The 20,994-nt window shown below is 35.1% G+C and overlaps 4 protein-coding genes, 1 long non-coding RNA gene and 1 other non-coding gene across 6 annotated transcripts; 5 read left to right on the forward strand and 1 right to left on the reverse strand.

Moving 5' to 3' along the window:
- The first annotated feature begins 188 nt into the window (after positions 1–188).
- On the forward strand, positions 189–4,249 carry LOC110734436. The gene is made up of 2 exons (XR_002513806.1): positions 189–1,225; positions 3,646–4,249. It is a non-coding gene; the product is annotated as an uncharacterized LOC110734436 (long non-coding RNA).
- Positions 4,250–4,544: 295 nt separating this feature from the next.
- On the reverse strand, positions 4,545–5,526 carry LOC110734136. The gene has a single exon (XM_021914189.1). The coding sequence runs from the start codon at positions 5,380–5,382 to the stop codon at positions 4,627–4,629; it is 756 nt and encodes a 251-aa protein (XP_021769881.1). The 5' UTR covers positions 5,383–5,526; the 3' UTR covers positions 4,545–4,626.
- Positions 5,527–6,046: 520 nt separating this feature from the next.
- On the forward strand, positions 6,047–6,117 carry TRNAG-GCC. Its single transcript has one exon. It is a non-coding gene; the product is annotated as a tRNA-Gly (tRNA).
- Positions 6,118–7,732: 1,615 nt separating this feature from the next.
- LOC110734624 (glutathione S-transferase T3-like) lies at positions 7,733–8,917 on the forward strand. Its single transcript, XM_021914783.1, has 2 exons — positions 7,733–8,516; positions 8,568–8,917. Exons 1-2 carry the CDS (start codon positions 7,733–7,735, stop codon positions 8,915–8,917), a joined length of 1,134 nt encoding a protein of 377 aa, XP_021770475.1.
- A 492-nt stretch (positions 8,918–9,409) lies between these two features.
- On the forward strand, positions 9,410–10,798 carry LOC110734625 (putative nuclease HARBI1). Its single transcript, XM_021914784.1, has one exon. It carries the CDS (start codon positions 9,410–9,412, stop codon positions 10,796–10,798), a length of 1,389 nt encoding a protein of 462 aa, XP_021770476.1.
- Positions 10,799–15,209: 4,411 nt separating this feature from the next.
- On the forward strand, positions 15,210–19,412 carry LOC110734437 (calcium-transporting ATPase 12, plasma membrane-type-like). Its single transcript, XM_021914591.1, has one exon. It carries the CDS (start codon positions 16,125–16,127, stop codon positions 19,233–19,235), a length of 3,111 nt encoding a protein of 1,036 aa, XP_021770283.1. The 5' UTR covers positions 15,210–16,124; the 3' UTR covers positions 19,236–19,412.
- The last annotated feature ends 1,582 nt before the right edge of the window (positions 19,413–20,994 follow it).

The raw sequence follows: 20,994 nt of genomic DNA on the forward strand, positions 1-20,994 counted from the left end.
AAATGTAGAAGCGAGTGATTGGTGATGGAAAGGGTTTTATTTGTGTTTGAAGATAATTTTAAAAAGTCAAGAAATGACGTGATGAAGAATCCATGACTTCTAAAGTTCCCACAAATTTAGATACAAATTTCACAAACTTCAAATCAGACTTGAATTCATAAACACATTATTGATCTGTCCAAATCCACACATTTTCAAGCCGAACCGAATTGAGCCAATTAACTCTATTCGTTTGGCCCAAATATCCTAACTTGTTAGCCCAAAAGATAATACAGTAATAAACTCTCGTTCTTGAGCGCACCGTAAAAAGTTCAATCAAGGAGTGTCATTGTGTCAAGTTAGGGTTAGGTCCAAATTTTTTTATGGTGACTTTATCTACTAATGAGTAATGAGTAATGACCCCATTTTATTTATCATCTTCAACAAAACAGAACTCAAAACCAATGGCAGAACCATCACCAAACGAAGAAGACTACTCTGCCTCAGCAACCCTCATCCACTTCGACCGCCCTCTTCCTCTCCTCCGCCGCCCCATTCCCGACGGCCCGACCGACGACCCGGAACTCGGCCCATTCGTCTTAGCATTCCCTAACCCGCAATCCTTCTACTCTTCCCTCAAATTCTGCGAGTCGAAGCTTCTGGAGCTGTGTGAAGCAGGGGTACGAATTGGGTGCTCCATAACCGCATCAAACAACTGTAAATCTCCTTGGTGGAAGACCCTTTTCGGGAAAATCGATTTCAAAGAGAGAAACGAGTGTGAGGAGAGAGAAATGGCTGCTTGTCTTCAAGGGTCGAAGGAAAAATGTGGGGAGTTATCCAAGGAGAAGTGTTTGGGCCCGTTTGGGTCGGCCCGGATTGCTTGTAGAGAGAGAAAGTTGAGGAAGAAGGAGGTGGGTGAGTTGATTTCTTGGGTCTCGGGTTTGGGTCTTTTCAATGGGAATTTAGGGTTTGAAATGTTGGCTGGGAATCAATTGGGGTTGCTTTCTGTATTGGATTTGAGTTATGAAGTCACTAATTTTAGAGGGTCCGAGCTATTGGGAGATAGAAATCAACCCAATTGATGGAGAAATATTTTTGTATTTTTAATCTGATTGTTGAGGTGTATAGAGGGCCGCAAAGGGAAATGATGTAGACGAGATTTGTCCGAGGTCTAGCATAGAGAGCCATAAAGACAATGATGGTAGAAAGATAAGAAACATTGTTGAAGATAGGAGTGTTTTTTCAGGTGTGTAAGTGACATTATCAACATATTCTGTTTTCTAAGTAATGTCAAGTTTGCATTGTATATTTGACTGTTTTCTTTGTCATTTCTATATTAGAATACTTAGTTTGGTAGGCTGATTTATGTTCTTTATGTTATCCATTTGAATGATGTGTGCCGATTATTGAAAATTAAATCTCAGTATTGATGCCTAGTAAGGTCCCATGGTGATATGTGAGGAAAAGATATGCTTGTTTGAATGCTTCTTTGTTGGTTTTGATGAATGTTATTGGGTTTATTTGTTTATGCTTTGTTTCGTCAGACTGTTGATTGTGTATTCGTATGTGCTCTGCTTAGTTTGTTTGTGCGACATTTTTTTGTGGGTTGGTGGCCTTTTGTTTAGTATCTAATTTAGAGAAAGGTGTGGGGAAAAGGTGAAGCTTTGGGCCTATGGCTTTTATGTTCTTTGTATTTTTGAATTTTGGAGGTCAAAGTGAGCTAATTTCGTTGATTGAAAGAAATGGAAGAACGAAATAAGGATTAGTTATTACTCCTAACACTTTTTTATAAAAGGCAAGAAGAAGGCAAGGATGGAAGCTTGAGGATTACAAACTGTGAAAAGCTGCATGTATAAGCACAAAGGGAATGATTTCTTATTGAAATGACATGATTCATTACTAACATGTCTGATCAAACTTTCTATAGCATTAAGAAAGCATGTTCTACCGAAATCAAGGAGTGTTATAATTATTCTTTTAATTTTCTTTTCCTGCTCTACTGGGTTTTCCCTTTGTCATGTCTTGCACATTGACGAATTATGGCCTTGGTTTATTAATGGTAATGACGACGTATGTTGCTAGCTAATCAAGTATGCATAGCACTTATAAATTACAACACAAAATACAGTGGTCAGACGTACTTTTATTGCCAATGGTAGTGAGTAATTGTACACTTTGCCTGGCCCTTTCTACTGTTAAATCTCCAACCTTTATGAAACTCTACACCGTCATTCCGTCATCATAAGGTAAGTGGAACTTCAAAGTTCCATGGGAACCCGGAAGTAGAATGCAATGAATTAACCAAGTTTATAGTTCCTAGGAAATTCAAGTAGAATTTTAGGAAATTGTAATCTCTCACAAAAGTGCAAGTGTACAATTTCTTACATCTAACCAAAAGCACACCAAATGTCCAAGACAGGATTGACTAGACACGAGTGTATTCTTATTCAATGTAATCAATTAATAAAAGTAGGATGACGAGATATTCCAAACTTTTGGAAGTGGGAATCAATTTAGGAAATTTCCGTTCGTTGTTTGGTGCTTTTGTATCTAAAACAGGACTGAGGGTATGAGCACTCCCACTACTTTCATCACCATTTCTATAGATTCACACTCATGTGGCTGTTTGGATATGGATAGTTTGCTCTTTTGCTGCTGTCTTCTGTATTCACAGCCTCAGTTGTTTCCCTCTTACATGCTTTGAGTGTTGCAGCGATTGCCTTTACACTTTTTGTACCTCTTAAATTATCATGCTTCGGATTATTTTGCAATTTTCGAGTGCAATACTTGAAGTTAGTTTTAGTCTTTTTTCTTTCTCTTTTCTCCTTGGGTCTTTGATAAACAAAAAAAATAGAACATAGGTGTCCATCAAGTGGAGATGCTGAAGGAAGGCAATTGAGAATCATTAAGATGTAAAAGTGCTTATATGACCATCAATGCATGATTCCTACACCCAAGTGTACCATTTGTTTGAATTCATGTATAAATCTCGAATTAATGATTACTGCATGAGCTAATTAGCAATAGTGACATTTGGAGCCTTGATTAATTTGCCTTGGTAAAAATATCTTGTGTTTGCTTTTCTTGAGTTTATTCAGGGTTTAGGTTGCAAATTTTTCTTGCTGCAACTTCCCAAATAGGTTAAAATCAATCACAAACCATCAATTTTGATAAGTTGTTTTTTAGATATGGATTGCTTCCTTCTTTCACGAAGCTCTTTTTTCTGGGTTAAAATCATCAAAGATGTAATCCGCGCATCAACAGTGTAAGATATTCTTTTCTGTCATTGTTGTCACCTGTGCATCAGTTTTGACAGGGATAGAGTGATTTCAGCTTGTTTAGTACTCTGTATCATAATTTGTACCCTTTGTAGACTCTAGAGTGTTACCAGCTTGCCCAGCTTGTTTAGTACAGTACATTTGTACATCATATTTGACAAGGATTAATGGTTGACATGTGAAGCTGCTCTACTATCAACTTTATTCACGGAATTATGTTGTGTATGTAGTTGTGCCAAAACTTGGAATCTATGATGTATTCAACAATCCTTGAATTTTGTGCCAAAATTTAGTGTCTGCTTATGGAATTTCATTACAATGGATGTTTGTACATCCTGATGATGTTTTGTAGCAAGCTTAGCTAATGAACGGTTTTTTTGCTCTGCAGGTATAATACCTCAATTTGTGCCTTTGAGTGGGAAACTTTGCCTTTTGGGGGGTTTTTCAGATCAGTGTTGTGGCTCATATTGCGAATTTATGACCTTGAGATAATTATGGGATGTATTGTGTGATTCTGATTACAGTGAAATCGCTGAGTTGAATTTCAGAGCATGTTTGGTAATTGAAGACTATTTGGGGGTACAATGAAAAATATATTGCATTGGCTTTAACAAGTCAGGTTATCTGAGTTGCTTATTATATTGGTAGAAAGATGGAACCTACTGAACTATTGTAATGGCCAGTGGCTGGGCTAGAGGAAGAGCATGTAATAAGGTCTCGACTGACAAGATTCAAGCTTCCTCGACTGCACATATAGGAGCTGTTGTATATGTTTCGTTATCTGTTGCGCCACAACTTCAGGTTTTGGCATCAACACTACATTGGTTTTAGCCTTGTGGGCTATTTTTAAGAATCCCTTTCTGGTCATTTTGCATGTGTAATCAGTATCGGCATAACATAAGGATGGTGTATATAGAATTTTCTATTAGGAACAGATGAATTGATGAATAAGTATTAATTATAGTATTTGAAGGCTACTAATTATTGCATTATTACTGTACATAAATATAATCCTATCATTAAGGTCCAATATTTACAGTAATAAATACAGTCTGATTTATGTACAAGCTAAAAGAGAAGAAAGTGAAATTAATATACGTAGTACATTATTTGTACATTGTATTCACATTTACAACATAACTTTACATGACATAAATTGAAGTTAAGAAGTTAAACTCAAAATGAATCTTCTCGGCAAGGGAAGATCCTCTGCTTCTACCGATCAAATATAACTTTACAGGACATAAATTGAAGTTTATAAGTTAAATCAAAATGAATCTTCTCGGCAACAAAAGATCTTCTGCTTCTACTTGATCAACTAAATAAATATATGTATGTTCTTCATGGATTCACAGCATGCATTAACCCTTTACGATCTTTCGGTTTTGGGACTTGTTTCATCCTCACTAACATAATCAGATAGATTCAAATACCTTTGTTGATCACCTTTCTGTTTCCATTGTGACCTACAAGTTAAACATTTTGTCAATTCTTTCCTTTGAGTCCTCTTCCAAGTCATCAAGCATTCCTCATGGATTGGAATCCTACATGTTTCGCAAGCCACCATCCGATCCCCGGACCTCCCCATCTCTAGGCATATCGGACATGTACCCCCAACCTCAGCTTTCATACACGGCTTTAGGTTTGCATTGCGTAAGCCTAACTCTTTCTTTAAGAAAAAAACTTGGTGGAACCTCTGGCGTAGTGTATGGCTTGCTAGGGATACTGGGGAGCTCGGGGTGGCTTGAAGCTTCTCGAGGTGGCAAGGACTTATAGTTTGCCTCCTTAAGCCTGGATCGTCGAGGGGGAACCCTAGGACCTTGATGAGCACAAAGAGGATGTGCTTGCATGGGGTGGTACGATCAGGGCACGTGCATGAGGGTGTTATTGATATGTTAACAATGTACACGTTACCTGTTGCTCCTAGGACGTAAAACTCTGGGTCTGACCTATATAGGAGGAAGATATGGTGGAGTAACGCGTTCGTTACACGTTCCGTAAAGGCTTGTAAGGTGGGCTTAGGCGGGGTGCATTTGCAAGGGTGCCGATCATGGTGTTGGTGTTGTTGGTTAGATGGAGAGAAGTCTTTAGGCGGCGTTTTTGTCTCCATTTTAAAGAATGACATCAATTAAGGGTACATGAATAGGTAAGGGACATTAATGTGTGTTGGGGAAAAAAAGAAGAGGTAAGAAAATTCATCCCAATTTATAAGTTAATTAGGGAAAAAGAACAGGTCATTACAGAAAAGTAATGAGTTGTCAATAGTAATCAGTACATAATTTTACGGAGTAATTGCTATTTTTACATCATTTTAGTTATTAGAATTTAATATTTTTGGATTTGTTTTGACAACCCTACAACTTATCTCATCGTTTATTTTTTACTATATAAGACAAGTTGTTTTTAGTTTCTAAATACATTACAAATATATGACAAATAGTTGTTATTCCTCAAAAAAATGTCACATTATGTTATTTCCGCTTTCACACGTTTAATATTATAATTCTCAATATGTAAAAATTATAATTAAAAAATAAAAGCTTATATTTCGAAAGTATCAATCGAGATGAATCCAACAAAATTATATATGACTATATTGTTCTTTATACGTGAGTCACAAAAATAAGTATATGGTCAAAGAAGAATGTACTGTTAATGAAAAATCAAGTCAACATGTGCAATATTTGCTAATCAATTGGCTGATCTCTTTATTCACAGTATTAATTTTTCAGATATTGGAGTTCGTACAGAATATATTTAGCATTCTGAAAGCACTAATATTCATCCAAGCACCAGTGGTCTAGTGGTAGAATAGTACCCTGCCACGGTACAGACCCGGGTTCGATTCCCGGCTGGTGCACGTTTGTTTTTTTCCACAATCTGTTAGCTTATTTAGCAAGGTTTTTATTTTTTATTTTTTAAAAAACAATTCAAATCAAGAATAAGTAATGTTCAGACTCTCCTCTTGATTTATTAATTTAACTTTTCCTTTCATTTAGTTTAATCCACTTTATATTAGTTTACAATAATAACTCGTACATAGTATCAAGAATTTAATTAGTATTTTGTAGAATCATTTTTTTTTTTTCCCTTCATTGTTTGTAAAGCACAGCATGAGAACTGAGAAGATTATGTAACTAATAGTTAACTCGTCAATGTTTTCTAGTTTCAGTTCAGAAGTTGTGTGTTCGAAAATTTTAATTTAGTATGTATTCAATTCATCTATGTCTCTAAATTCTAGATATACGTAGATGATTGAATGATGTGCATGGAACATGTTTAATTAAATGGGGGTCGTCATAGCATTCGAATTGACTTAAGAGCATAGTATTTCATTAGTTTTTAAGAATGATGAGTGATATTGATATGTATTATATTTAAAATATGGTTGACTATATATTTTAGATATTTTAGTTAAATGAGTACAAAGTAGCTTGCTTTGCATTGATAAGAGCACTCACAGCAGTGAGGAGAAAAGCCCTCACGAGTAAAAATAAGGGTGTAAAAAAAAATACCCAAGCATTACGTTAGTGAGGGAAAAAACCCTCACCGTTGAGAGCTATGGAAAACGCACAAGAGTTGAGGGGAAATACTCGTGAACAGTAACAAGTGGGCCCCACTCGTACACGCGTGTTCGCTTTTTTTTTTTCCCTTCTGGCTTGCAAAACGACGTCGTTTTGCCTTAAAGAAGGGTGAAACGACGCCGTTTTGAGGGGCAAAAAGGGAAAAAAAAAATAGGGGGCAGTTGGCCTGACGCGCGTCAGACCCAGCCAATGGGGATGCGACACGCGTCAGGCTTTATCCTTCCAACCAATCAGATTTTTTTGCTTTTATTACAACGGTTATATTTTTGTAAGTTAAATATAACCGTTGTAATTATAAAAAAAAAAAAAAAAAAAAAACAAAATTCACCAACGGATAGATTTTTTTTTTCTCTATAAATAGACATGCATTTTGATATATTTTGATATACTTTCAAAAAACCTATAAATACTACAAATTTCCTTCTTTTCCCAATTTCTTTGAGTTATTTTCATCATTTTTATTATTATTATTATTCGTAAAAAAAAAAAAAAAAACCTCAGTTATTATTTAGTATTATTATTATTATTATTATTATTATTATTATTATTATTTTTATTATTATTATAATTATTATTATTATTACTAGTAGTAGTAGTAGTAGTGTTAATTTAAAAAAAGTAGTAGTTTTATTGGTATTCTTATAATTATTATTATTATTATTATTATTATTATTAATAATTTCTTTATTATTATTTCTGTTAAATTTATTAATCCTTGAAAAAAATCGTATTATTATATTGTCAAAAAAAAGTAGTAGTATAATTATTGTTGTTGTTGTTATTATTATTATTATTATTATTATTATTATTATTATTATTGTTATTGTTATTATTATTATTATTATCATTATTATTATTATTATTATTATTATTATTATTATTATTTTGCTAATGGATCCTAACAAACCAGATTTTTCTAATTATTTTTCTGATTTGGGTGATGATTTTGTCACTAACCCTCGATTTCAAACCTTCCTTCAACGAATAGCTACTCAATATCCACCGCAACAAACACCTCCTCAATTTCCACCACAACAAACACCTCCTCAATTTCCACCACCACATTCACCTCCTGTTTATCAAGGGAGCAATTCTCAATATGAAGATGAAATGGAAGAAAGTGTTCCAGATACTCCACAATACCCTCCACCTCCTCCAAGAGTGTCTGTCAATCAAAACCAACCACTTACAAAAGGGAGTCGAATGTGGTCTGTTGCGGAGGATGAAACTCTTATTGGTTTGTATCTGCAATTCAGTGAAGATGCAATTGTTGGTACAAACCAAAAAGCATCTGTGCTTTGGAGAAAAATTTCAGCAGCATATGATGAAGCGCAGGCTGAGAAACCTCACATTCTACCACTAAGACCTTTGAGGAGTTTGGAAAGTCGTTGGAGAAGGATGGCAGCTGATTTAATACAATGGAGTAGCTGCTATGACGAAGCAGGAAGGGTTACAGGAAGTGGCTACAACGAAGCAGATCGAATTAATAACGCCAGTAAGTTATTCTATGCTTCCTCCAAGCCTACTCAACATAATTTTAATTGTCACCATGGTTGGGAAATGGTTAAAAATGACCCAAAGTGGAGGACAAAACTTAGGTGGGCGTTGTCAAGAGAGGAAAGATTAGCTGTAGGTGATGCCGTCGAAGATGATAGTAGTGGCAGTGATAAGCGATGTAGAACCGTATAGGAAGGTGATACACCATCCACGGGTTTCTGTTCTGGAGGTCTTCCTCGACCCGATGGTGTTAAAAAGGCAAAGGCCAAGCGTAATAAGGGAAAAGAAGTGGCTTCTGATTCTTCAACCATTGGTGAGCAAATGAAGCAGAATAATGCCTGTAGGGAAACAGAGGCACAAATACGGTTGAAGAAGTTGGATTTTGACATGGAAAGGGAGAGGAGGAAACAAAAACAAGTCGAAATTCAACAAAAACAAGTTGACATACAAGAGAGAAGGCTGAACTATGAAATGCTGCAAGATCTACTTTCAAAGGGTACTGATCTAACTCCCGATGAAGAGGCCTACAAGGAGGAATTAGAATTACGTGCAATGCTATATGGTAAAAGGCACGTGTGACTTGGAGATTTGGCTTATGTTTTATTTAGTTAATGTTAACTTTATGTTTTATTCAGTTAATTTAATGTACTAGTGTTTATTTAGTTTATGTTAAATTTATGTTTATGTAATGTTAAATTTATTATTAATATTCAGTTAATTCACATGTTTTCTTAGTAATTTGAAATTGATAAAGCTGATATCTGATAAAGATACAATCTGACACGCGTCACATGTCACCTCTGCTCAAACATCAATAACACTGCACAATCACATGCTAAAGTAATGCACTGAATTGTCACCTCTGCTCAAACATCAATAACACTGCACAATCACATGCTAAAATAATGCATTGAATTGTCACCTCGAGTCACATGCAACTTCAATTCCACTTTAACTCACATGCAAACTTACCACTACCATCCAATAATGACTTTCACATTTTCTATATATACCTGTGTTATTATAAACGGAAACAATCCCAAACACACCAACTACCTAACCAAAATAAAAATGTCTTTCATTTCTTCCACCTCAAGCTCCTCTTCCGATGATTTCTCCAAAAATCATGAATTTGATTGCTTAGTTGATGAGTATGTAGCAAATCACCTACCTCATAGATTACTTCCTCCAGACCAACCACAAGAACCTCCACTAAATAATGAAACTGAACTATCAACGGAGCCCAAAAGGGATAGGGAAAGAGAAAAAGGGCATGTGCAACTATACAACGATTATTTCGCGAATAATCCAGTGTATAACGACAACCAATTCCGACGTAGATTCCGTATGCAACGGTCATTGTTCTGCCGCATTATGAGCAAAGTGGTTGAGGGGGATCAATTCTTCCAGCAACGTCGAAATGCAGCTGGGAAGCTTGGTTTATCACCGTTGCAGAAATGCACCGCTGCAATAAGAATGTTAGCGTATGGCGTAGCCGCAGACGCTGTGGATGAATATTTACGTCTCGGCCAAACAACCTCTAGGCAGGCATTGCAACATTTCTGTCAAGGGGTTATTTCACAATTTGAAAGTGAATATCTACGAAAACCTACAGATGAAGATTTAAGGAGAATCCTTCATCAAAATGATCTGCGTGGTTTTCCAGGGATGATTGGTAGTATAGACTGCATGCATTGGGAGTGGAAGAATTGTCCTACTGCTTGGAAGGCACAATATGCTGGTCGTAGCAAGAGTGCAACTCTCATTCTTGAAGCTGTTGCTGATCAGGATCTATGGATTTGGCATGCGTTCTTTGGAATGCCTGGGTCATGTAACGATTTGAATGTCCTTTACCGTTCACCGGTATTTGATGATGTTTTACAAGGTCATGCACCACCCATAAATTTTACGGTTAATGGACATCAATATGAGTTGGGCTACTACTTGGCCGATGGGATTTACCCGAGATGGGCAACTTTTATACAGGGTATAACACATCCTCATGTTAGAAAAGACAAGTTGTTTGCTGATCAACAAGCAGCAGTTCGGAAAGACGTCGAACGGGCTTTCGGAGTTTTACAAGCTAGGTTCGCTATACTACGACAACCAGCACTTGCATACGACGAAGATATTCTCTGTGATATTATGAAAGCCTGTATAATAATGCACAACATGATCGTCGAGGATGAACGACACAACTACGCACGTGCAGATGTTTTGAGACGATACTACGAAGAAGATCGACCACAACGTACGGTGAGGCGGGCAGACCCGAGCACAAGTGCCACGGTGTTTAACAACGAGCCATTTGAATTCAACGTCGGGCGACCACCCAACATTGATTTCAACACGTATTTGGAGAGAAGGATTTCCCTTCGTGATAGAGAAATTCATTCATCTCTGAAACAAGATTTAGTGGAGCACATATGGCAGAACTTTCGTCATAATGCGGTTGAATAAATAATTTTTTAGTTTGTTATTTGTAACCGTATCGTTATTTATGTTTTAATACTCGTGTTTGTATTTTATTTTAGTAGAACCACTTTTATCTAGTTCGTACTTGTACCGTTATTTAACATCCCATGTGTTTGTATTACCGTTATTGAAGTTCCCATGTGACTATTTAATGTGTTCATTACAAAAATGTGCTACTAATTCAAATGTTAAATTATAAATAAAACGTAATTGAAAAATAAATAAAAATTATTAATTATAATTAAAACGTAATTGACAAATAAAAAACAATCTTATTAAGTTATAATTGAAACGTAATTGAAAAATAAATATAAAAATTATAAATTTTTATTATATTATTTTTAAACGTAATTGAAAAGTAAATATAAAACTTATAAATTGTTATTAAATTATACATTTTTATTAAATTATTTTTAAATGTAATTAAAAAATAAATTATTTTCACATATTTTAATTGTATTGGAAAATTAAATATGTAGTATAAACATTATTTCAAAATAAAGATAAAATAAAAAGATGATGTGTATTATGGTGGGGTATAGTAAATAGTGGAGGAAAAAGTGATGAGAGGTTTTTTTTTCTCCTCATTGATGTAGTGAAAAAAACATTTGATGAGAGAAATTGTATGGGAGGAGTGAGAAAGTGGGTAGAGAGAGATTGAGAGGTTTTTTTTTTCCTCACTGCTGATAGTGGTCTAATGAGCCAAGTATTCAAAATTTTCTAATAATTTCCTATACTTTAATTTCATTGAAAAAACTTCAACGATTTGAAAGAACATCTAAATGAATCATGTTATTTAAGAAGACTTAATAATGCACAATTGCACATTATGCTATAGAAAGAGTTGGGGTTAATGTTGGAATTTTCTAGTACAAGTATGTAGTATATACAGAGTACATTGTACGGTACTACGGATTCAAATGTAAGGTCAAAAAGGAAGCTAAGGATGGAGCTAAGTTGCCATCATGGAAATTAGTTGGAACTTTCCATAAAAGATATACTCTATACTTGTAATATGTTTAGGTTATATAAGTTTTATTTAAGAAATAGTGTTTGAGCCTAGACAATATCTCGATTATTACATTAATTAAAAAAATTTAAATCCAGTCTTTAAAAAAGAAATTTATGATTCGATTTTTATCTTAATTAATTAAATGTTATTTAATTTCTCATATTGTCTTTCACTATATTTTGATCTTTTATGTATGTACTTTTTATTATAACGTAGCTTAGTGGTAAGACATACATCTGAATCTTGTATAGATCACATCAAGTTTTTGAATGTACGCTGATGACACGAAATAAGAAACAATAAATGCCGGTCCTTTAGAGTATGAAATATTTAACATATACGAATTAATTTCTAGACAAAGTATATACGAATTAATTTCAAATAAATTATATGCTCAAAAATATATGGATTAGAAGATTCGAACACTTAACCTCTTTGAAGCAACGTTATTGTTTAACCATCTAAGTTGATAGTTAATTATGCTTTAATGTTGCACACTAAATAAATAATATTATACTATAAAAGTATTGAAAATACATACTACATACACACTATTAAATATTTAAATACTCTTAAAAATTAGCAATTACACAAATACAAAAGTGGTATTTTGAAACAACGCCCGGACTACTCACTAGTTTTTATTATAAAGTGATTTTTACTGCATAATAGTAGCTTTCGTTGAATGCTGCTTTAACTTATTTCCACCAAAAACTTTGAAGTTACATCTAGCGAAACTACGAGGTAGTTTCTTCAATTCCTATTTTAGTCATTGAATATTGAAGAAATTATTAAATTGCCGTCAATGACGCATATATAAATGAGAAAGCGTGAAATCAGTCATTTTATGTGAACTCAAATTTCGTCTTTTTATTTAATATTGACAAACTGATTGTATCTTCAATGAAAATAAGAAGAAATAATGGTGCAAAAACAGTATGAATATGGGCAATCTAACGGCCACTTTACTGAAAAGTTCTTTTAAAATAGCAGAAATGGTAGACCGTAGACCTAACTAGTGAAGACTTTGATACCCTTGAGTTCGATTCATATTAATTAGGAGTAATTAATCGAATTCAACCGAATACGTATCTAAAATTACATGATAAGTTAATTGGCATGAATTGATATTGACTTGATCTGAATTTGATTTAATTACATGACTATAATGTAAATCAAGCTATAATTGAAATGATTATTATTATCGATATAAATCATACCATGTCAAATTCAAACGACTTATTCACCATACGTGATATTGTGATGGATGTCAAAATCTAAACATCTCTTTAACAATGAATTGGAACTTGCAACTTCATATATTTCTTGTTGTTTTCAAACACCTTGTATTAGCTACTGTAGTAGAAATGCCCCCCTGGTTATCTCTAATGGGTGTGTGCGTATTATGGGGACATTATTTGGTGGAGGGTGAATAATTATAGGCCAAAGTTTTATTAACAGCGCTTCCATAATTATAAGGTTGTAGTACTTATTTAAGTTTTTGTGCAATTACACCCCAAACAAATAATATATGAAGTTAGGTTAAAAGTTGGCAAAATAATATCATAATTCGAAAATAACAAAAATAGTCGGGGAAAAGGTGATGCTATAGACAAGCAAATGTAGCTTAAATTTAAAAAATTTATATTTTCTCCATTTTTCAATTGTTTAGACTTTTGCACTTTTTTCCTAACTTATTTTGATCATATATGAATATCAATATGTATAAACAAATTAAATGATTTTAGGCAAATTGTAGTATTGGATTTGTCTCAAACATTTATTTCCAATAATTTAAATAAAATCGATTATAGGATTTATTGATTGACAAATTCTTTGTGTTGATGAATGTAAAAGTTGAGTTAGAACAATTAACAAGAAACAAAGGAAATTCGAAGTACTTATATAACATACATAATGGATTCATTATCCATACATTCGACAGTCATACACTCTATAATTTCCCACATGACTACTAATTTGAGCTTATAGAGCTTTATCGGTTTTAAAACTAAAACCAACATCTACTAAGGAGTACTAAAATGATTTTTGGCTACTACCTGTGAGTAGTATTTTTCTCAATTAAATTATCAGATTTAGTAATCCTTCAAAACGTCTTATACTCGATCTATTCCTCTTGTGGAATATAGAAGCACATCAAACCTCTTCTTATCTTTTTGACCGACTATAGCCAATATACATTAAATTACGGATTCAAGACTTAAGATCAAATCACATGTACACCATTGATCTTTAGGACAATTTGAGCACTCGGAAAAAAATGCAGTCTTAAATTTCTGTTAATAAATAAATAAATACTTCCATAAAAGAAAAGAGAAAAGAAAGTAAGAGAGTTTAAGAAGTACGGAGTTGGTTTCAACTACTCACGTAAGTAACCACGTTGTTAGGAGTGCAAGTCAGATGCTTTATTTATTATACGGCAAACGTGATTGCATCACATTACATTAGCTTGTGTAGTTGTGTTGGTTGATTGGTATCAATCAGTTGCCAATTTAAGATTAATGCATTATCCCGAATATCCATCTAAAACCGTGTTTACATTAATAATGGCACCATATAATATACGAATTACTTAAGATTATGTTTTAAATTTGCTGACTACCTGCCTCTTACATTGTACTGTAGTAATCGTAGATGATAAACGTCCTTATTGGAAACAAATTTGAGACGAATGGTAGATGACAAACGTCCTTGTTGGAAACAAATTTGAGACGAATGGAGTATGCAACACGAAAACACAAACGAAGGGTGAATTAGTAGTTAAGACGTATATCCAATTGTTATGGATTAGAATTCTTCTACCCTTTCTTAGTTGTGATTCTCGTCAAACCTCTATTAAGTATGAACAAAACGTCCCTCTAATAAGTCGCACAATGTTCATCACCTATAAAGGTAGTCTATTTTTTTTTTTTATCCATATATCGTGATTACTTTAGATAGTTTATAGTTACAAGTAATTATACATTTATATTACGTAGTATGAATTATATTGTTGTATCTAACATATGAATGCTTTATGTCGAAAAAAAAAAAAAAAGTGATAGTTGGAAAAACTTGCATCTAATCGAGCATAATAGCAATATCAAATGACTAATATATAAGGTCAACTATCATATTGGTTTGTTCTAACTTCCAAGTCTTAGCTTAATAAGGCCCCATATATTCAATGGTATCCTTCGCTTGTTCTGTAAGTCATCACCTGAGACACCCATTCATAATCAGTGCTGCCTCTAACGCGGTAATAACAGCTCTTTTACATATTACTAAATCACCATTCTTACTAGTGATTATCATTATCGTTATTATTATATAATAATCGACAAAATATTCTTATTTTGCACCAAAAAAATAAATAAAAATGTGGTGCTGGAAATGCCCTTTTTCAAAAGTGGTTGGTTTGCGGAGGAAAAGGAAGAATTCGATTAGGCAAACCTGAAGCGAGAGAGAGCTTCTCGGTAGAGGTAGTCAAGCTAAGAGCTAGAAACCTAATCCTGCCGACGCACTGTTCTCTTCAATAGTGGTAAAATATAAGAAACAAATCAAGCAATAATGGATATACGAACTACTTGTATAAAATAGTATAACAACCGTTTTCTTCCAGAAGTGGGAAACCATTACTTCTTCAATTGCAGTCTTATGAAACTTTGACAACACTAATCTATGCCTAAAATAGTCAATACTCAACATGATCAATGCTTAATTAAGAAGATCGATTAACTAATACTAGTAAACCAAAGCTGATTTAATTTACACGTATTATGCCAAAGTTGATTTAATATACACGTATTATACGCGAAATAATATATAGTAATTAATTGAGCAGACGAACAAACCCGGAGACTAATCGTGTAGGATAATCACAAAAATTAACAAAATAATAATCGGAAATTATTAAGAACTTTCAGCATTAATCTATGATGTGTTACCTTTCATCACATCTTTATTAAGAAGAGCATGACATAGCTGCAGAGCTGCTGTAACTGTAAGCGTTTTTTCATTGAGCAAGACAAGAGGAAACTGCAAAGCATGTTCCTGATTCAAAGAACAAGTATAAAGATAAGTACACAACATTATATTTCCGACTCACAATAATAGAAAGAGTCAGCCACAAACCTTAACAAATACGATCAAAGCCTTAATCCCAAAGGTGAAGTCGGCTACATGAACCAAAGATTTTAGCATCCAACAAACCTCAAAAGAAGAAAAAACCAACCCATTTCATCTCATCTTCTCCAAACTTATTTAGTTCCATATTTCTTAGAGTATAGAAGAAAACAAATGGACGGGAGAGCTTTTGTCCTGGATAGTGATTGTGGTACTTTGATTCATAAAGTGAGCACCACAATAACACAAGCGAGGAAACGGTGGCACATAGCAGCTGCAGCCATCTATTCCTTCCGAGCATTTCTTTCCCTCGCCAACAACACAAGCCTGAGTATTGGTTATCAGCAGCCTTACACAGTACTTGATGTTGAACCCAACAGCCCAGTAACCCCTTCTTCATCATGCATAGATGCAGCAAAGCTCGCTGAAATTGTTAGGGAGAAGAGAGTTGAGTCTCTTCACACACTTGGGGGAGTTCACAAAATTGCCAGTGCACTCAAGACCAATGAAACAAGTGGCATCTCAGGAAGCGAACATGATCTTGGGTGGAGAAAGGAGAAATTCGGGTCAAACACTTACAAGAGGCCGCGTCCTAAGGGTTTCCTTTATTTTGTTTGGAATGCCTTTAAGGATCTCACCCTCATCATCCTTCTTGTTTGTGCAACCCTTTCTCTTGGGTTTGGGATCAAGCTGCATGGCATTAAAGAAGGGTGGTATGAAGGAGGAAGCATCTTCGTGGCAGTCTTCCTTGTTGTCATTGTTACTGCTGTAAGTAACATCAAACAAGATAGACAATTTAGCAAGCTATCAAAAATAAGCGATAACATTATGATCAGTGTTGTGAGGGATGGCAGGCCACAACAAGTCTCCATCTTTGACATCGTAGTTGGAGATGTAGTGATCTTGAAGATTGGGGATCAAATACCGGCAGACGGACTCTTCGTAGATGGACAATCCTTGTTGATAGATGAGTCAAGCATGACAGGAGAAAGTGATCACATTGAGGTAAATCATACAAACAACCCTTTTCTTCACTCAGGTGCAAAGGTCGGTGATGGATATGGACGAATGTTGGTGACATCAGTTGGGATGAACACATCTTGGGGAGAGATGATGAGCACAATTAATCGTGATACCAATGAGCAAACTCCACTACAGGTGAGGCTCGATGCATTGACCTCAGCAATAGGGAAGATAGGTCTTCTTGTCGCTCTACTTGTCCTCATGGTGTTACTTGTAAGGTATTTTACAGGGAACACCAGAGGTGAGGATGGGCAAAAAGAGTATAATGGTAGTCAAACGGGGATCAATTCCATACTCAGTTCCATAGTTCGGATAATCTCTGCTGCAGTCACCATAGTGGTTGTGGCCATTCCTGAGGGCTTGCCATTGGCTGTGACGCTCACCCTTGCTTACTCGATGAAAAGGATGATGGTAGATCAGGCAATGGTGAGAAAGCTTTCAGCTTGTGAGACTATGGGGTCTGCCACAGTCATCTGCACTGACAAAACTGGAACTCTGACGTTGAATCAGATGCAAGTGACCAAGGCTTGGATCGGAGAAGAAGAAGGCACTCGAGTAACTGCTCCCAGTGTTCTTGAATTGCTCCAACAAGGAGTTGCTTTGAACACGACAGGTGTAGTATATATACCTTATCAGGGTGGAGTACCTGAGATTTCAGGAAGTCCAACTGAGAAAGCAATTCTATCTTGGGCAATCAAGGAAGTAGGTATGGATATGGAGACAATAAAGCAAAGCAGTTCAATTCTTCAGGTTGAAAGCTTCAACTCAAATAAGAAGCGAAGTGGGGTAATGATGAGGAAGGAATCTGACGGTTCTATCAACGTGCACTGGAAAGGAGCAGCAGAATTTATTCTAGCAATGTGCTCCCATTATTACACCTCTGCTGGAATAAAAAAGGTGATGGATGAAGATGGAAGGAGAAGTATTGGGCTGATAATTGAAGGCATGGCAGCCAGCAGTCTTCGCTGCATTGCATTTGCTCATAGTGAAGTCTCAGAAGAAGAGGTGGAGTATGACGAGGAAACAGCTAAGCCAAAGCTTAAAGAAGAAGCCTTGACTTTGTTGGGGATTGTAGGTCTGAAGGATCCATGTCGTCCAGAAGTCAAGCATGCAGTAGATGTCTGCAAAAGAGCAGGAGTTAGAATCAAAATGATTACAGGAGACAACATTTTCACAGCAAAAGCCATAGCCGCAGAATGTGGTATACTAGGATACCAACAACAGGAAGGTGAAGTTGTGGAAGGAATACAGTTTCGGAACTACACACATGAAGAAAGAATGGAAAGAGTTGACAAAATAAGTGTAATGGCAAGATCATCTCCCCTTGATAAGCTACTGATGGTTCAATGCTTAAAGCAAAGGGGGGAAGTGGTTGCAGTTACAGGAGATGGCACCAATGACGCACCTGCTCTAAAAGAAGCAGATATTGGACTTGCTATGGGAATTCAAGGCACTGAGGTGGCTAAAGAGAGTTCCGATATTATCATCCTAGATGATAATTTTAGCACCGTTGCCACCGTTCTAAGATGGGGCCGATGTGTTTACAACAATATACAAAAGTTCATCCAATTCCAACTTACAGTAAATGTGGCAGCTTTGGTAATCAACTTTATAGCAGCAGTTTCAGCCGGAGAAGTCCCTCTGACAGCAGTCCAACTACTGTGGGTTAATCTCATAATGGACACATTAGGAGCTCTGGCCCTTGCCACAGAGCGTCCAACCAAAGAGCTTCTCGATAAACCACCTGTTGGAAGGACAGCACCCCTCATAACCAACATTATGTGGAGGAATCTCTTGTGCCAATCGCTGTATCAAATCTCAGTGCTACTGATCCTGCAGTTCAGAGGTAAATCCATCTTTAATGTGTCCACAGACAAAAAGAATACCCTGATATTTAACACCTTTGTTCTGTGCCAAGTTTTCAACGAATTCAATTCAAGAAGAATGGAAAAGCAAAATATATTCGAAGGAATCCACAAAACTCCTTTGTTTCTCGGGATTGTTGCCATAGAAATCATCCTTCAGGCAGTGATGGTCGAGTTCTTGAAAAATTTCGCCAACACAGTGAGCTTGAACTGGAAAGAATGGGCAGCATGTATAATCATCTCATTTTTCTCATGGCCCATTGGCTTTGTAGTTAAACTCATACCTGTTCCAGAAGAACCCATTTTTACTACTCTTGTAAAATTCATAGCCAAAGCCAGAAAGTTCATTCACAGAGATGTTGGTCTTGAAACCAGATCAAGTCGAAAAGTACTATAACCAGAGCTCAACACGTACCATCAGATATTATCATAGAATTTTTTGTTTCTCTTATTAAAGTTTAATTGTTGTATCAACTAGTCCATTGATTAGTGATCAGACATGTACAGCTGCCCCATCCCTTGCGAATAGGATACTTAAATGATTGTTATTTTTATTGTAAAATTAAACCCTTAAGGCTTGTTTTGTATAAGGTCATCTCAGGTATAATGACATTTGTGTGCAATTTTGCATGGATTTTCCTTTGTCAACGTACAAGGAAATGCATCCCCACTGACAAACAATTCAGCTCTAATCATTGATAATCATAACCACTTATAAGTTATTACAGCCTTTAGGTGCATGTATAAGTGGTAAGGAAAATCTGTGAAGAAAAACCTAAGCTCGGACATTCCTAAGGGATGTTTCATGAAAACTTAATTAGAAAGTCAGTATCATCTCATCAATTCATGACTCTGTACAAACTAGCCGAATGCTGATAGTACTTTAATTCGATCTAATCTTCAGAAACGTGTAATTTCATTCTGTTGTTACCTATTCCTTTTATAATCAAAGGAGCTTGTACATAAACCAGAGCATGCATGATTTACACCATACAAAATAGATGAAGCATAAGCCCTCTAAATCTATAATAGTTAACCAATTAGTTTCTCCCTATTCCCTATTTTCTAAAATGGAAATTCAAAATTTCATATCCTAACAATATTATTCAGCTTGGCAACCCAATTATAATCTGAAGCCAGAAGTGATAGTCTAATTACTCTCATGACTCGAAAAAACGCCGTATAGTTTCCCATCCTAAGTTCAATGTTCAATGCTCTATCATTTAGGTTATTATCTTTTACCTCATACTTAGTAATACATGATACATCACATACTAAATGTCCATAGAATTGTGCATGCATAATACTTATAACTCCTATGACCAAATATAGTCGAATTCATAGACATTAACATCAATGTAATTGAAATTTGATATTCCAAATTATGTAAATTAAGCAGAAAATATGAAAACTAAATCAACAACTCATAGCAAATAATCAGAAAATAACTTAGCAGGCAGTTAAAATAATTCCTTCTCAATACATATCAATAATAACAAAAAATATACTAATCAAAAAAAAAAAAAAATGAAAAATTGAGAGCATAAATTCGCGATTATATTGTCATCAAATTGAATAATTGACATAAAAAACAATTCTTGGAAAAAAAAAAGAAGTGGATTTTGCAACATGATCCTATATAATCTAACTTAACAAAGATGATTATAATTTATGCAGTTGCATTTTTCCCTTTTAATAATTAATGAGGGTTTTCAACTGTGAGAAATTTCCGGACAATCTAGAAATTTCAAGAGTACAAGAAATTAAAATTCAAGTAAAGGAAAATGAGCATAAAAGGGAATATTTGTTCTTACTTAACATATTGATGGCATGCAATGAGTTTGATCGCTGGGGTGAAGAAGCGTTGCTCTCGCCATTGAAGCCAAAGTGAGAAAAGAAAGAAAGTGCAATCACTTCACTCCTTACATTCGTTTAGTTGTCTAGAGTCTTGTGAACGTACGAGGCATCACCGTAGCGGACTCACGATCAAATCTCGTATACACCGTTACCTTTTTAACATCTATGTGATTTGTATACATTAGAAAAATTTAATTAGTAGACCTAATTATAGAAATTTTAGATAATTATACTCCATTCGTTTCATAATATTAGTCTCATATGGAATCAATCATATAAAATACGAAAAGAACAATATT

The sequence above is a fragment of the Chenopodium quinoa genome, unplaced genomic scaffold (assembly GCF_001683475.1).
Source record: "Chenopodium quinoa cultivar QQ74 unplaced genomic scaffold, ASM168347v1, whole genome shotgun sequence".
Classification (NCBI taxonomy): Eukaryota; Viridiplantae; Streptophyta; class Magnoliopsida; order Caryophyllales; family Amaranthaceae; genus Chenopodium; species Chenopodium quinoa.

Bases quoted from the DNA above. Each gene is read 5' to 3' on its own strand.
- LOC110734136 (XM_021914189.1), bottom strand. From the start codon at position 5,382: ATGTCATTCTTTAAAATGGAGACAAAAACGCCGCCTAAAGACTTCTCT.
- LOC110734624 (XM_021914783.1), top strand. From the start codon at position 7,733: ATGGATCCTAACAAACCAGATTTTTCTAATTATTTTTCTGATTTGGGT. The intron at 8,517-8,567 runs GTAGAACCGTAT...TCTGTTCTGGAG, and splicing joins TAGTGGCAGTGATAAGCGAT to GTCTTCCTCGACCCGATGGT.
- LOC110734625 (XM_021914784.1), top strand. From the start codon at position 9,410: ATGTCTTTCATTTCTTCCACCTCAAGCTCCTCTTCCGATGATTTCTCC.
- LOC110734437 (XM_021914591.1), top strand. From the start codon at position 16,125: ATGGACGGGAGAGCTTTTGTCCTGGATAGTGATTGTGGTACTTTGATT.